The 16387-nt window shown below is 40.9% G+C and overlaps 1 protein-coding gene across 3 annotated transcripts in view; it reads left to right on the top strand.

Annotated features, from left to right (window-relative positions):
* EPB41L4A (erythrocyte membrane protein band 4.1 like 4A) overlaps positions 1 to 16387 on the top strand; it is a 138883-nt gene that overhangs the window by 47032 nt on the left and 75464 nt on the right. For all 3 annotated transcript variants that reach the window (XM_076361779.1, XM_076361777.1, XM_076361776.1), the window contains exon 2: positions 6093 to 6197. In XM_076361779.1, the coding sequence (XP_076217894.1) occupies positions 6093 to 6197 (105 nt within the window). The remainder of the gene's footprint in view (positions 1 to 6092; positions 6198 to 16387) is intronic.

Here is a 16387-nt window from a genome sequence, read left to right as displayed (position 1 = left end):
ATTAATTTTAAAGCATTAGTAAGTATTTAATTACATTTCCAAAATTTAGTTGTCTTTCTGTTACTTATTTGCTTGCTCTAATTGCCCTTTGTTGTCTTCTCTGGACTTTGGTTCCTGCTTGGAGCATTTCTTATTATGTGTGTGCATGTACAAATTGCATTACTATACCACATAAATATAGTTGCTTATATCTACCCCCCAAAAAAGAAGCCCACTGAGTTGAATTAGTTTCCCATAAGCCAAATATTTTGTAAAATATTTCAACTTTTTTGTTCTATATATCTTTTCTCGGAGTCAAGTAGATCAGTTTACATCTATCTGTGACAACGCCTCAAAGTGCACTCTAGCAGGTAGTTACAAGGGGAGAGGTTTAACTAGCTGGAGACCCTGCTCCCAGGAGTCTTCCCCTCTCTTAAGGAGTTGGCCCCTAAGTGGATTTTTAAAGGTATTTATAAATTTGGGACAGATACACTAATTGCAAAACCAGTCAAATAAGATACACCTTTGGACATTTTTCTAGAATAGCATTTTCTAACTGGAATGCATTAGATTGACCATTAGTAAAAACAAAATGAGTCTACAGGCATCCTGACATTCAGCACTTAAAAGTCAGTGCCATAGGTTACGTCCAGCAGACAGATCAGGCGCTGTGTCGAGTTCTTGGGAACAGAGCTGGGGAAGTCTGTGCATGTGTCCGTAAATTTGTGAGGAGTTCTCAGAAAAAAAACCTCTGAAAACAGGTTGGCATGTCTGCTGTCAGTGAAAGATGAGAAGAGAGGGAGGGATGGATTAGTACAGTTTGGATGGTACATTTGTATGATGTATACTTAGGGCAGACTGTGATATTACATTTGCATGTGTTAAATCCTCAGTTTCTCAAAGTATTTACTTCTGTTATGTGATTGTGTTGGGGAATGTCTGCACATATAAAATAACACTAATGTAAATTCTTCTCTGTTTGGACATGCATTCTGCAAATTAAGGTCAAGCTGGTTTATGTAGGTAAATAATTGTAAATACTTAGTATTGTTAATTTGAAGATTTTTCTCTGCTTGAACACGCAATGCGCAAATTGAGGCCTAGCTGGTTGACTGCCTTGGAGAAAAGAGGTGCTTACTCTATGTTGGTAAAGACCACCAAGAACTTTGATTTTAGAGCCTTATGCCTTGCTGCTTTTATAGATGGAAGGTGAGGGAAAAACTGCGGTGGTGTCTGGTCTTTTCTGAGCTTGAGGTAAGGGGGAAAAATGGACAAAGAACAGTGAGAAAGTGCTGTTTGGAGACACCTGTTTCTGTTACATATCTACCAGGAATGGGATGAACTGGTGGCTGTGCTCACTCTCAGTTGCATGACTGTACGCCGGTTTTGTGCATAATTTTCATCTCTCCTTAGTAACCTTTATGTAGGACAAAATACTGCAGTTTGGTCTCTGAAAATGCTGCGTAAAGTTTACTGTCTGGAGTATGTCTGCCTCAGGATACTGATGCTGTCCGGCTGGTCGATGCACGTGGGGTGGTGCTGACACATACGTCAAGAGCTGTGCTTGCTCTCTGCCCTTCACTGTGCACTGTCAGGGAGAATGCCGGTGCCCACGCTCCATCGCCAGCACGTACAGAGCACCTCGTGTACTGCATGGGCACTAGCTGCTGTCTAGCACATAGGTAGCAGATCAAATGCGCTTCCCACTTGGAGGGCTTGTTAGCAGCAAAACCCATACAGTCCTGTACTTGACATGGCAATGTGGGGATGTTACATAGGTGTTTTTGAATATCTCAGCATGATTGTGTGTCATCTCCCATAGCATCCTCCTTGTTTTTCCATGCTCTAATATAAACTCCCTTGTTCAGCATTAGAAACCTGCTCTTGTTCTGTATTGTTATCTCTTGCCAGTATATAAGCAGAATAACTAATTCAGCATCAGGTGTGACTTTCCAATAAACTCTAACAATGGTCGTGGTGGGGGGAGGCATCTCAAAAGGCAACGGTTAAGTTCAACCAAAGTTTTAAGCTATTTTATTTGAGCGAAGGCTCATGAATTCATCTGCATCTTTTGTAGCACTTATGAGGCTGTAAGAGGTAGAGTCGGTGGATTTAATTACTTCAGGTTCATGATGGATGCTTGAACTAAAAGAGGTGATGTGTTTTTTATTTTGTTTTTAATAAAAAGAGGCTTTACTACCTACACCACTTTTCTTTCAAGAGGGGGACTAGCATCCTACGGAGGCAGACATTGCTGCATATCTTGCTTTGTCTTTAAATTCAGTTAACATTGATCATGGACCTGATTAGGCCTGCACTGCTGTGTACAATACAAAAGAGAAAATTAAAATATCCAACTAGTAAAACCTTACTGGAGCTAAAAAGCAATGAGCAGTGTGGAAGATAAGAATTCCTGGTGACTAAATATACATATGTTATATGTTAAAATATAGTACTGTATGTACCATTTTTAAAAGAACAATTTCCTTTTCATTAGAAAAATACAATTAAATCAGATCTCTCCTGAATGTTCTGGCTGTCATTTTCTTCAGCCAGTAGAAACCTGCCTTTCTGGTTTATGAAGCCATGGTGCTAACGTGTGAAGCAAGATGTTATGACTCATTCGAACAATTCTTTGTTCTCTCTTGAAAGCGTTGCTGATGATATTTTCAAATCTGCTTGGGTTTACCCCTAAGAATGCAAGCCTCTAGCAAGTCTGAGCTGAATGCAAGGCAGATTATGTAATTTTTGCAATGCCATATGATGTGAATGTAGTCCTGTTAACATCTTTGATAGTTTTAGTTTGCAGTTTTGCTGAATTTTGCTGTAATTTTATCAGCGGAAATAAAATGGCTTTTCTTGGTTTGCAAAACTTTCTTCAAATGCAGTAAAAATGTATTTCAGGACTGAGAAGTAGCCACTTTGGGATTTATCAGCAAAACTGCTTTCTTAACACCACTTGAAGAGGCAATTGGCTTGCATGAAACCCTGAAATCATGTGGCTTAAAATGAGAATAATTGAAAATGAGGTTGCAATGGTTTCAGCAAGGGTCAATGTTTTACCTGAAGAGTGATTCTGAGTGCTGGGAAAATATGAGGTTAAGGAAGGTGAGGTTAGAGGGGTGTGGGGATACCTGCTAGCTCTCATCCTGGCAGTTCTGTTGTGAAGCACTGCCTTGTGTGCATGCAGGCATTGCTGAAAGATGTGAAAGGGATTGGTGAGGAGGGCTACAGAGACTACTGCAGACAGTCTTTTTTGGCTGAGGATAACCAAAGTGTTGAGCATCTTGCTGCTGTAGAGGTGGAGGACCCCCAGCCATTGTAAGTTGAATGGTTTTGCTCAGCATTTCCCCACAGCTGGACCACCTGTTTCTGCAAGACCTGCAACGATGGAAGTGTTAACCGAGCTGTGTCAAGAGAATAAATTAACAGGCATGCATGTTTTCTCTCAGTGTAGCAATATAAGTAAAAAGCAGTTAAAAAGCTTTTTATGCATTGTTACCATTTATCTCTGAAAGGAAAAAAGGGAGTCTTTAATTTCAGCCAAACCAGGTGTGAAACGTGCATGTTTCTTGGGGTTAACACACTAGCTTTAGCCTCCGCGGGAGGAAAGCTGTCCCAAAGACTCTTTACATAGAGCCCATTGCAGTCCTCAGCCGACTGAAGAAGACTTCCAGCCAAGAAGGCTAGCCGAATCCTAAACTGGTGCAGTTATGTAAGTTAAACTCCTATAAGACTTAAGCTTCTTTGTTATTTTAGTATCTTTGATTACTCCCAGGAGTGTGTATTATTATTGAAGATGCCTGAATGGAAAATTGACAGCTTCATCTTTGCCGCTGGATTACTATTTCTTAGATCTGCTAATAAAACTAACAGACGCTATGAATAATATTACTGGTGAGGCGAAGAGTGGAAAGCTCATTGAAAGCAAACAGGTTGAGCTTCACGATCACAGAAGCTCAGCATGCCTGTGGTGGGCACCACTCCGTGTCCCCTGTAAGCCGTGGTGCAGGTAGCCCTTTTTATGCTTTCTGCAAGGGTTTACTAACCACACTTTGGTTAACTGTGTCAAAACCCTGTGGCTCTGAGCAGCTGGTGGTGGAGCTCCTTCTGTCTATAATCTTCTTTTAACATTTAGTACCCAGTTGGAAGTGTCACCATCATTTATCTGTGTGGGTCGATTGGAGTCAGGGCTGCTTGTTTGTTTTGAGCTTTTCCTGTGTCTGTTTCTAGAGATGCCTGTCCAATCCTAGGTTCCCAAGACATTGTTGTACTATTTAAATGATAATGGAAACAGTTCTAATGGCGAAGGTAATTTGCCTTATATGACGTATGAATGGTGAGGTAACTGTGCTTTTTAGTGGGACATCTCTCCTGCTTCTTTGAATAACAACTGATTTAAATTGAAAATGAGGCAGAACAGTTACTGCTTCAGTCTTGAATCCCTGCTGTCTAATAAATTAACCTGTATTTTTTAATTTTTTTTTTAAGGTGTGTTTTGTTTTGTTTCTGTCTTTTTGCTGTAGTGCTCATGATAGTCACTCTGTAGCTAAAAGGGGCTGATTCTTGTCTCGCATTGTTCTTACAACCCAAATTCAGTTTCTTGTTGAGGAATCTGATGATAAAATCACTGTACTACTCTGCTTTATCCAAAATGCTAAAATGAGATTTAGTGAATTTCTGCTTACCTTAATCATGTTTTCCCCCAAATTGTTTTCTGTTTTGTGGCTCATCGTTAAGTCTGTACATGCTGAGGGAATATGTCATTACAGTTGGTTAGTGTAAACAACCTGTATGATGGCTTTAGACTGTTACACACTGAGAACCTCTCCAGAACATCTCCTGGTTTAAGCAAATATATAGTAAATCTGGTAAATAGCATGGGTACACAATTCACAGCCTACCAGAGATGTTTACCTTGTCACGGCTTGCTTAGAGTGTGAGTGGCCATCTGAAATTGTTGTATTGGCTCTGCCCATGTGACTAGGTACAAATCCTGACCAAATGCACCTGCTGAAAAAAATTGGATGCATCTTCACTGTCGTTATGTGATTGATACTTCACCAGCAAAGCTAAATTAAGTGATTTTTTTAATCAATATTATTTGACATTTTAATTCTGAAAGTATTTGTTCGTAGGCTAAAAAATGAAATAGCACAAACAATATCCCACAGCTTCCTCTTCCTGTTTCTTTTCTCTCCGGTGATTTTACTACAATCTAGCAGTTTGTACAATATGAAGCAGTTAACCAAAACCTAATTATGAGTTATGTCCATATTTTCTCGTGGAATTTAGGACTGTAATAGTCAAAGGCTTTAATTGATTCTGAGGGGGGATCATTCTATGTAATAATTCTCAGTCTTCCTAGTCTGTTGTTGGCTGCCAGGTGAACCAACAAATAAGAGGCATTCAGGTGGAAGTGAGCTTTTTATAATGCATTCTCAACAGTACAATGTTGTTTGCAATATTGTCCCCAGCATTGTTTGCAAGTACTGGCATAGACCCTTAATGAAGTACTATTCAAGAAAACAATGGGATTATTTCAATTCAGGGTGTTGGATTGCTCCCACTTCTACTATCAAAAATATTTTAAAAGAAAACAAATAAAACCTAACCTTCTTTACAAAGAGTAGTAACAGAGCAGCTAATGATATATAATTTAGATCTTAAGGGCAAAGTTTTGCCTCCTGATCTTCATTGTCAGAGTTTGAGTGACAGGCCCATACTGGAAGGAAGAGTATGATTTTAGAATTACAATTTGTCATGGGGATTAGAATTTTGATCAGAGAACAGAAATTTTCTAGAAAAATGCAAGGTTCACCAGCATTGTGCTTATGCAAGTACATTTGAGTGGGTTTTTTTGGTTTGTTTTGTATTTTGTAACTATTGACCTGCCAGCTACCTAATAGTATTTACAGAATAATTGATTAAACATGTATGAAGACAAAATATTTTCTTCTGTACAGCTGAAATTTTTGTTTGGGAACTGCCAAACTGGGAACTGCCTCCTTTTTTTTTTTAAACAAAGCTAACTGAATGCATGAATGCCACTGCACATAGCTGACAAAGGCAGAGCATCTTTGTGAAAAGGCTCTGTAAATTCTTTCCCACAGAAGTCAACGAAAGGGTCGGTTGTCCTGGGCTACGTATTTCGTCACTTAAACCTACTGGAGATAGATTACTTTGGACTGCGCTACTGTGACCGAAGTCATCAAACGGTGAGTAAACGACATGACAGACTGGATTTTCCATATGTAAAATTTACCCTGTTTGTGCCGTCTGCCTGTAGAGCATTAGATTGTCATACTTTCACTAGCTTTCACTATTTCCTGGCTCAGGTTTCCAGTAATAATGTCTTTGTGTTTGTTTGCATTAAAAGTCTTGGAGTAGCCATTAATATCTTAGATAGGAACAGAATCAAATGCTGAATGTTGTTGAAAACTAAATGAAGAAAGTATAAATTGTACAGAATTATGATATGAAAGTAGCATTAATATTTTTCCCCTTTTATTACTGTGCCCTGAAGCCAGTGCTTGGTGCAGTATGCTGTCCAGCTTCGCTTGGCCTGTGGTGTCTGGGAAGCGATGTCCCTGAGCATGTCACAGGCTGCTTCACTTGGACCACTCGCTGAACACCTGTTTCAGAGTGTATCGTATGGTTGGTCTGGTGGCTGCCTGTTCACTGGTAGAGGCCCAGGAGTCAGGGTGTTGGCAATGACATTTTCACTCTGCCTGAACCATCCCTGTGTCCTTGGGCCCATGCTCTCTTGAGCCTTCTTGACAGGGACTCACCAGATATATGAGAGCTTTTCCCACCGGGAGATTACAGTCCTAAATAGGCAAGAAAATTGAAACCAGGCTGAGATGTTTCAGCTGAAGCAGGCAGTGGCTTGGGGCAGTGCTGTGTGGAGTGCTCCCCCCCTAAATGGCCTGTGCAGGGTTACTGCAGTCAGAGGTGAGGAGCAGGGGATGCTCAGCAGGTGGGACCAGTGCTGTATTCATAGGGTGGCCTTCATATTACCTTAATTTTATGCCTGGCCTGTGGTTAAATTAAGTCAAGCAGTTATGCTTTTAAAGTCACTGTACTGTGTTGAGAGTACTGCACAAGACCCTAACCTCAAGAGATGTCATGTTTCATCTAAAAATAATGTTATTGAATTGGCTAAATATTTGCCAATTTCTTCTGTTTAGCAGAAGTTGAACATGTAGAGACTGAAGTCGGAACAGTATTAGCAGAAGATTATTGATTGCTGCTGAAAGCTACAGGCTGCCCTACTCAGTATATCTTTATTTCTGTGCCATAGTCTACACATTTATGAATTCAGTTCCTTGATAAGCTTCTAACCAAGTTTCATTCCATGGAGATGAAAGTCAGATTCAGCTGTGAACTAAAGGTAGACTGTTAAAAACAGTATTTTCGATTTCCTGAGGGAATTGAGGTGTGAATGAAGAGCAGACAGGTTTTTTTTTGCTCTCAAATGTGTTTCCCTTTTTCCTGTAGAGGCAAATAAAATAGAAGTGGCTATTACTGGGAACATTTCCAGAGGCATACACACTGTGTATTTAATGGTGTATATGGCATTATAAAAATAAGAGAAGATTACTTCTCTTCTGTGAAAGGCTTAACATGTAAAGGCACATTTTAGGATGCATCCTGCTATCAGACTAGATGATTTGTTTGTATGATACCAGTGCATTTTGTATTATGGTAGTGTGCATGAGCTGTAGGCCATAACCCCATTAACTCAGCCTCTCCAAACACAAATACAGCTTTTTTGCCTTTTTCTCTCACATGATGCTCTAGTGGTGTAAATTTAATGTTAGCTTTTGTCTTTATTCTCTGGTGTCATAGTTTAACCCCAGCTGGCAACTAAGACCCACACAGCCGCTCACTTACTGCCCACCGGTGGGATGGGGGAGAGAATCAGAAGAGTAAAAGGGAGAAAACTCGTGGGTTGAGACAAAGACAGTTTAATAGGTAAAGCAAAAGCCATGCATGCAAGCAAAGCAAAACAAGGAATTAATTCACTCCTTCCCATCGGCAGGCAGGTGTTCAGCCATCTCCAGGAAAGCAGGGCTCCATCACGCATAACGGTTACTTGGGAAGACAAACGCCATCACTCCGAATGTCCCCCCCTTCCTTCTTCTTCCCCCAGCTTTATGTGCTGAGCATGACGTCCCATGGTATGGAATATCCCTTTGGTCAGTTGGGGTCAGCTGTCCTGGCTGTGTCCCCTCCCAACTTCTTGTGCACCCCCAGCCTGCTCGCTGGTGGGGTGGGGTGAGAAGCAGAAAAGGCCTCGACTCTGTGTAAGCACTGCTCAGCAGTAACGAAAACATCCCTGTGTTATCAACACTGTTGTCAGCACAAATCCAAACCATAGCCCCATACTAGCTACTAGGAAGAAAATTAACTCTATCCCAGCCAAAACCAGCACATTCTCCTCCCCTTATTCCATACCATTTACGTCATGCTCAGGTCCCACACTATCCAATACATTCTCATTAACCACCACCCTCCTTACCATCCTTTGATACAATACACAGATATCATTCCCTTAGTCTGTGGACCACCCCTGTGAAATGTCCATAAATGTCCACAAATGTCCACTGAGTTCATTTAGTCCATGCCTTTGGCCTCCATCTGTTATGGTGGTCACTCAGGACAGGAGAGGTGGTGTGTTGCATGGAGTTATTGGGCACCAAAGCCAGCTCAGGTCGGGTCACTGCTGCACTTGCACTGCTTCTTGTAAGGCTTGTCCTCCATTGGTTCAGGTGGTTCCTGCTGTAGTAATTCCTATAACATGCAACTCAAATCCCAGCTTACAACCTTTTAAAGGTATTTCCATTACAGTCTCCACCCCTGGTTCCTTTGGACCAGACCATAGGGTTTAACATTGCAATGAACTCCTCCCCTTGCCCCTGCTCTGGCTTGGACTTATCCACTTAGGCCTGTACCTGCTCAAGATGGAGCCTTACCTATGTGCCACAGTCTCTCCAGGGGGTATACCTGCTGCAGCATAGTTATCCACAGCCACAGTCACTTTGAGGGACACCTGTTCCAGTGTGGCCTTCTCCATGGGCCACAATGCCTTCAGAGATATACCTGCTCCGGCATGGCCTTACCCACAACCACAGTCCCTTCAGAAGTAAACCTGCTCCAACATGGCCCTACCCATGGCTGCAGTCCCTCTAGGGGTGTACCTGCTCTGTCGTGGGCTTATCCATGGCCACATGGTTTGAGGTGCTCCAGCATGACCTCATGCACAGCCACAAATGCTTCAAGGTGTACCTTCTCCAGCGTGGACTTATCCTTGGGCCACAATCTGGCCAGCCCAAGGTCAGGAAGCCACCGTGCTTCTTGATTTTCCCATGGATTAGGAAGGCATTCATCCCACTTCCCTCGTTTGCCTGCTCATGCACTGACACCAGTCATGTCATGGGGATACAGTTTGCACTAGCACAGACATGGACCTCCAGCCTCTCTCTGCATGGAGGTCTGCTGGCCCGTGTTTTGCCTGGCTTCTGCACTGGTGGGCAGGCATCTCTGCCGCCTGGTTGTGTCCCAGTTCCCTGACGGGAGCATTGTGTGTCTCCCTCTGCCTGCAGGTTTTCTTTGCAGGGAAATCCCAGGTGTGTGGGAAAATGGTGCACACATCAGCTCTGTCCTGACACACAGCTGGGAAGCAGCCAGGAGACACAACCAGAGACCACAATGGTGGGCCACATTACAGAGGACACTTGCCGTGCCATGTAGATGCTGCCACAGTGACCTGAGTTTGTGCTGCAGGCTTTGCACCTGGGCTGTGTTGTAGCAAAATACTATGAAAATGCCTGTTCCTGTTGTTTGTCTGTGTATGGGTAATTAAAAGTTGATGCTGTTTATCTGGAATGTTCATAAATGAGTAAACCTGTGGTACTGTGTTTAGTTTTACATGTTTTATGACAATTGTTGCTAACTTGCTATTTTTAGTGAAATCTTGTAAGCTCTTAAGAATGGCCAGTATAAAGGCAAAGCTTCTATGCAACAAACACCTTGTGCTTTAGCTGTAAACATATGTTCAGTTGTGCACTGAATATGGCTAAAACTCTCTAGGCTGTTGTGGGAACTAGTCCTGTAATGGCTGGCAAGAAGCCTAGATTTGAATTTTGGATTGGATATGTTTTGGATCGGCCACAGTAGATTTCCTAAGGGAAGGGGGAAAAAGGTTACCTTGCTAATTAGTTTTAAAACCATGCTCCTGAGTTAGTCTCAGACAGAGAAACGTGATTGGCTACCTATTAATACATTGCTCGTGGTGGGGAATATTTTAGTATTTGCTCTGTCAGTTTTTTTGTCACACTACATATTTAACTGAATGATGAATAAAGCAGGGTGGACAAAACTATGTATTTTAAAGAACACCACCCAGTCACAAAAGAAACATTTTTTTATTAAGGGTTTGAAAGAACTTGTTTTGTTATTTTCCCCATTACTTTTGCATGCCTCAGCACTTCCAGGTGGTCTTTTAAGTGCTGTGTTGGTGTGCTACCTCTTACGTGGGTGGTGTCATAATTATTTTAGTAGTACCAGTAGGGGTCTAATCAGTGAACGAGGTTTTACTGTGCTATGTAGTATATGAATGCATAACATTAAAATGATCTATTCCTTAACAGCTAACAAACTAATTATCACGTGAGAGAGAATAGCTGGATGCAGCAAACAGAGTTACAGAACTCGATGGCACTGGGAAGACCATGAACAATAGCATAAAGCATAAATTGGATGACACTGTCTCCGGGGTAGTAATTTGGTCATATTAGACAAATTTTGCTTTATTGACATTCCAGGTTCCCCCAAACTCTCAGTGGTGAAAGGACAGTATTTAATTTGCAAAATCAAGCTCTGGAAGATTATGAGTTGCCAGAACAGCGTAAGCTATATCTATCTTGTGCTCTGAACAAGACAGGACCTCTAAGGAAAAAACAAAAAGTATCTTGTAATAATTAATTAAAATATAACATTTAATAATTAATTAAAAATCTTGTAATATAAAACTACACCCGAATGAACAGATGGGTTGAATTAATGCTGTAGGTTGTCAGTAGTGTCTCCTAACCTCTGAGTAATTTGGTTGACAAGCTACATGGTGCTTTTTAATGTAGTACATGAGTACCTTTTTTGGTGCAAATACTTTAAAAGGAAGACCAGTTTTCTTTGAGTGCCACCGAATCTCTCAGTGTGCTTCATCATCAGCCCTTCACCTGAGCCTTTTACATTGCTGCAGAGACTGCTGACACTCAAGCTAGGCTAAGCTGAGACCAAATACAGTCTTTATGCTTCTTAATGTGGGTGGTCAGCTGGGTCCTGATTGACAAGGCATTTTTGTCTTCTGCCTCATCTGCCAGAAATGCAGGACATTGTGCGCCATCTGGTATTTTCAGGCAAGACACGATCACCAGAATCTGTGTTGCAGAAGCTGAAGGTGGCTTAGGAAACTCTGTCCTGCCTTTTAGTCTCTCAGCGCTTTAGTATTTGGGGAGAACAGCGGCCCAGTGATGTACCTTTCCTTTAGCGGAGAGGGGGCCAAATGCTGGGTAAGCCGGTGGTAAGCCGGTGTTGGGAGGGCCGTGCAGGTCCCCTGCCCCTCTCACTTCTGGTTCCCACCGTGCTGCAGCTCCCAGGTGCTCCCCACATAGTCCCTTTGCTACTGCCTTTGTGGCATCTCCAGTGTGCCTTAGGGTAGTCGTGCTAATTACTGTTCTGGCAGGAGGCCAGTATTTTCTTGTGGCACACAAAAGGGAGAATGGAAATGGCAATTTTAATGCATAATATCTCAGGAAAAGCTGAGCAGAATTTGATGAGGGAAAGGGTACTTTTGAAGCCCAAAGGCATTCACTTGTCAAATCACAAAAGCGTGCTGAAAAGAGTCATGCTATTAGAGCTTCTCTTACAAAAAAGACTTTGAAACTCCCTTATTGCAGAAAACGAGACAACCAAAAGCATTTTAAAGGTCTGTTGATAATAAAAACTTTTTTTTTTTTTTACTTCCAGAAACCTGGCTGCACTTTACAATTTCACATTGGTCAGGTTGCCCCCTCACCGTCCCTAACCGAACTCTTGCGCTAAACCTGCTTAATCTAAAGCTGCAGGAGGCATGCCTGCATTGTACAGCAGGCTGTGATGCAAATATCCTTCTTTTCTTACCCGACAAAATGCTAATCTGAGCTATTATATTCACTATGTACAGCACACTGATACTCTCTTAGGGCTCTAAGAGGAGAAATACAAAATACAGAGAGCTGTATCACCATGTTAATTCACTATCGTAGCCAAGCTCATTTCCCCAGCCCGTTAGTTCAAGTGTAGTGCTGTGCTAACACATGTGTACTGCTCCAAGGTCTGGAGCTAACATGAGATGGGCAGCGCTCTGTCTCTGTACCGTGCATCCACTCTGTAGCGTAGATGTGGCTTTTGTCCCCTGCTATGACGAAGCTCTGTTTTGAACATACAGACCTGAGAGCACAGCAGGTAGGAGATAGCCTGTGGCAATATATTTCACAGCTGCGTAGCCCAGAGGGTGTGTAGAGGCAGAGGGGAGATGCAGGTCTCAGTTTCTTGTGAAGCTGAACTTTCTACTGTGAGTTGCTGTGCTGCAGTGATAGATCAGGTCAGCTGTGGCAAAGCTGAGCACAGAAGCCTGTGCCATGAATTGCATATCCTTGCTGTGCAAGCTCATACATCGGAAAGATGTATCTTGATCCATCCAGTGTGATTAATAAAGTAACTGCAGCGTGCTCAGATTGCCAGGTTACTATACCAAATTGGATAGGGTAACAGATTGAACAGGCTGTATGTAACTTCGCTATAGAAAGAAGGGCATGATTTTAACAAAAGGTTTGTTTACAGTCAAAAATGTCTGTTCTCTAGGGAATTACTGTCATATAATATAGCGTATATTTTGATCTCAAGATCTTAGAAAAACAGATGAATTGTACTTAGCTTGTATTTTGGTGTTGTATGGATTTGACATTTGCCCACAAGTATGGTATACTAAATCATCTAGAAAGAAAAAGACTTGTTGTGCTTGTTAAAATAGATGGCATAGCCAATGGAAAGAAGATGGAGACTGATAACGTTGATTAGAAGCTAGACATTTTAGAAGATTGTTAATGGATTAAAACAACCTAGGCAAATCTGATGGTCAGGTGAGTTAAAGGCGGTAAGAGTAAGCTTTTAGAGTGTAGCAGGATCAACAGGATACTCACACTGGTGATCTAATACTAAATATAATCAATATAACTTCAGCTTCTAATAAAGAAAAGGCAGAAGTATTAAATACATATTTGTATGTAGGAATTGCCTGATGATTTATACATTTCTTATAAAATAAGGATGTCTTGAGCTTAGATTTAGATTCTTGGCACTGAACATTTGCAGAAAAAACTGACAAAATAATTCTAACTGTTAGTGTTGTCTTAGATTGTGGAAAAATCTTGATAATTTCAGATTATAATTGAAAAATAATGGGTTTTCTCTTGAAAGTTGTGTTTTTGCCTGTTGTAAATGTGAACAAAAATTGGCATGTGTGGCATGATGGGTACAGCTTCGTAAGAATCTAATTAAGACAGCCCAGGATTTAGTTTGAAGTTGATAGATTTTTCTCCACCAGGCACTTCATTGATTGATACCACAGCAAACATTTCAACCTAGTTAATATTTTGTTTCAAACAGGTTCATGGAATTTGACCCAGGTTTAACCCTATGGAGATACCAGGAATGAAGATTCCAGATTTGTGGAAAAATGTTTGCAGTCATTTAAAAGGACTAAATATGAAATACTGCATGGTGCTTGGATGCATGCTGCTTACACATCTGGCTTGTATGGGAGCCAGATTTGTGAAAGTACAAAGGACAATAGAGCCCGTCTATTCTTAGATATGCTGTACTTTAAAACATCTTTTTCTATAATTTCTACCTAAAAACTAAAAGGGAATTATTTTCTTTAATAACATTGTACATTTATAATCAGTCTTAGTAAATAAATAATTATTAAATTAAACTAATACTATATGGTCTTCATAAATAACAATTAGTAAACTAGTAGCCATCACTTTAGTAATTGGATAGTTGTATTGATTAGGACTATTTAGAAATCATCACTTTTTTCCCATTTCTTCTGTAAGTGTTAAATTCCTCTTTCAGATTCACAAAGTTTATCCCCTGCAGTTGGATGGGTATATGCTGGGTCCTCCACCTCTTCGCAGTAGTAGTGAGCTGTTTATAAGTCAGATAACCTTTGCTATTTGTGCAGGAGAGATACAGGTGGGCAATCACCGAGAAGTGGCATGCTGGCTGCCAAACAGATAAAAAGAGTGAAGCTGTGTGTTGGAGGTACTTTGGCATTCACGAATGCAGGGTTTGTTGTCGACACCTGCTGTGCAAGTGTATTGGATTAATAAGACACTCTGCTTTTTTGTTCCATTTCTCTTGACACTTTAACATGTGAGCTCAAAACTGTAACTATACCCAACGTTATTTATACGTATATGCAAACATTTAACTGGTATCTAATACACATTATTATGTATGTGTGAGTATGTATGCTTAGAGGGGTCTGTTGGGGTTCTTGGTTTTGTAAATGTTCTCATCTTTATTGTCTAACATTGGCTTGAAAAATGCCTTTTCATTATCCATGAAATTCCATTCATCTTTGGCTTACAAATAAAATGTTAGAAATCTCTCTCTCCTCCCCCCACCCCTTGCATTCTTCAGGAAAATTTTGGCAGCCTTTGAAATAATAAATAGCTACACAGTGATTTTAAGTGTGGGTTTGTGGCATTACTAAATACTTACTGGAGAAATGAGAAGGCAGACTAGATTCTTGCCTCTTCCCCACCACTCTCTGTCCCAGTGGTAAACCGGTCTGAGCTGAAGTGTTTAACTTCACCTATGCAGCACGTGGATCTCAAGGCCCGTGGTACACTCAGAAGAGCGTATTGCCTCGTGCCAGCTGATGCCGATTCTCACTAGCATGAGTAACAGCAATCTGTCTTACAGGGATGAGGGCTGAGAGTGCAGTTCCTCCTGCTGGCTCAGTTTGGGGGAAGGAAAGGAAATGTTTAGCGATAGAAATAACCAGATTTTTTCCCTTTCCTCTCTTCAGATTCCCTCTGAATCTCAACTTGCAATTTTCCCTCTGAATTTTGCCCCCTTCGCCCAAGCTTGGAAATTGTCTTCAGAAGACCATACAAAGAATATAATTTGACTTGCAAGTCGAGTACAGCACAGTGAGAATTAAGTCTTCTAATGCAACTCTGTTTTGATTGTATTGTCTACAAGTGCCCGTACAGTCTTTAATGACCTGGCCCAATTCTGGTTTGTCTCATGGGAGCCAGTGAATCACATGGATACAAGAGGCAGTGTAATTCAGGTTGCAGAGACAACCAGAAATCTGTAACTGTTCTGTGCTTGACTTGCAAACCTGAATGATGGTCCATCTATATATATATATATATTTTTAAATAATCAATCTACCTGTGCATGTAAAGCTAAACTGCAAAGAGGACTGTAAGACAATATATCTTGAAGCCGATTTAAATACACTTCAGGAGAACTTAATGAAGGAGTTATTCTGTGATAGATTTTGATCTGATTTTGAAACTCTTGCAGTGTAACAAAGCTGTCAATGATAAGCAGGCTAGATTGACAATGTGTTGTTCATAACTGTGATGCCACTTTTGGGAAGAGGTCAGACCACATTCTGACCGCATTGCGCAGCCAGAATGTGCACTGCAGAGTCATTTTGCCTTTTTTCTGCCTGTTGACTGTAAAATCTCTTTATCAGCCTATTGTGCTAGCTCAGGTTATTGCTGATAGGGAGTTCTAGTAGGATATTTGAACAAGCGTGATGAGTTTTTCTTTCCTTCCCACCTTCTGTTGAGGTTAAGAGGGTTTATATTCGAGTAGTTATTGGATGTATTCAATACAAGCATGTACTGAATATTTTTTTCCTTAAAAATTTAGGAAATTTTCTTAACAAACATTCCTGGATTTGAAATAGCAATGGCCAAGAACAGGGCATACAGCTGTTTCTATTGCAGGTGGATCAGCAGCTAATGGAAGCGGTTTCTTTTCATGTTTTGTCAAAATAATGATAGTTGTTTACAGCCACTTATGAAATTAGTTGCTTGAAATTTTCCACTCAAATGCTTTGTAGTGTTTTTCCCTCCCTTCTTTATGCTACTCCTTCTAATAGTGAAATTCTCTAGTTCAGAGGAGTTTTCTGGATAGAGGGGGGAGATATTTTGTTTAATCATTTTATTCTTATTCTCTATGGGGTTAGTTCAGGCATGCAGGTAAGGAGTTTATTCATTCACTGGTCTATGGAGTTCCTTAGTTAAAAAAGGTGTGGGTATTAGGAGTAGAT

Source organism: Aptenodytes patagonicus, chromosome Z (genome assembly GCF_965638725.1).
Source record: "Aptenodytes patagonicus chromosome Z, bAptPat1.pri.cur, whole genome shotgun sequence".
Lineage (NCBI taxonomy): Eukaryota > Metazoa > Chordata > Aves > Sphenisciformes > Spheniscidae > Aptenodytes > Aptenodytes patagonicus.
Note: the sequence above shows the minus strand (reverse complement) of the source record. Positions and strands in the feature narration are given on the sequence as shown.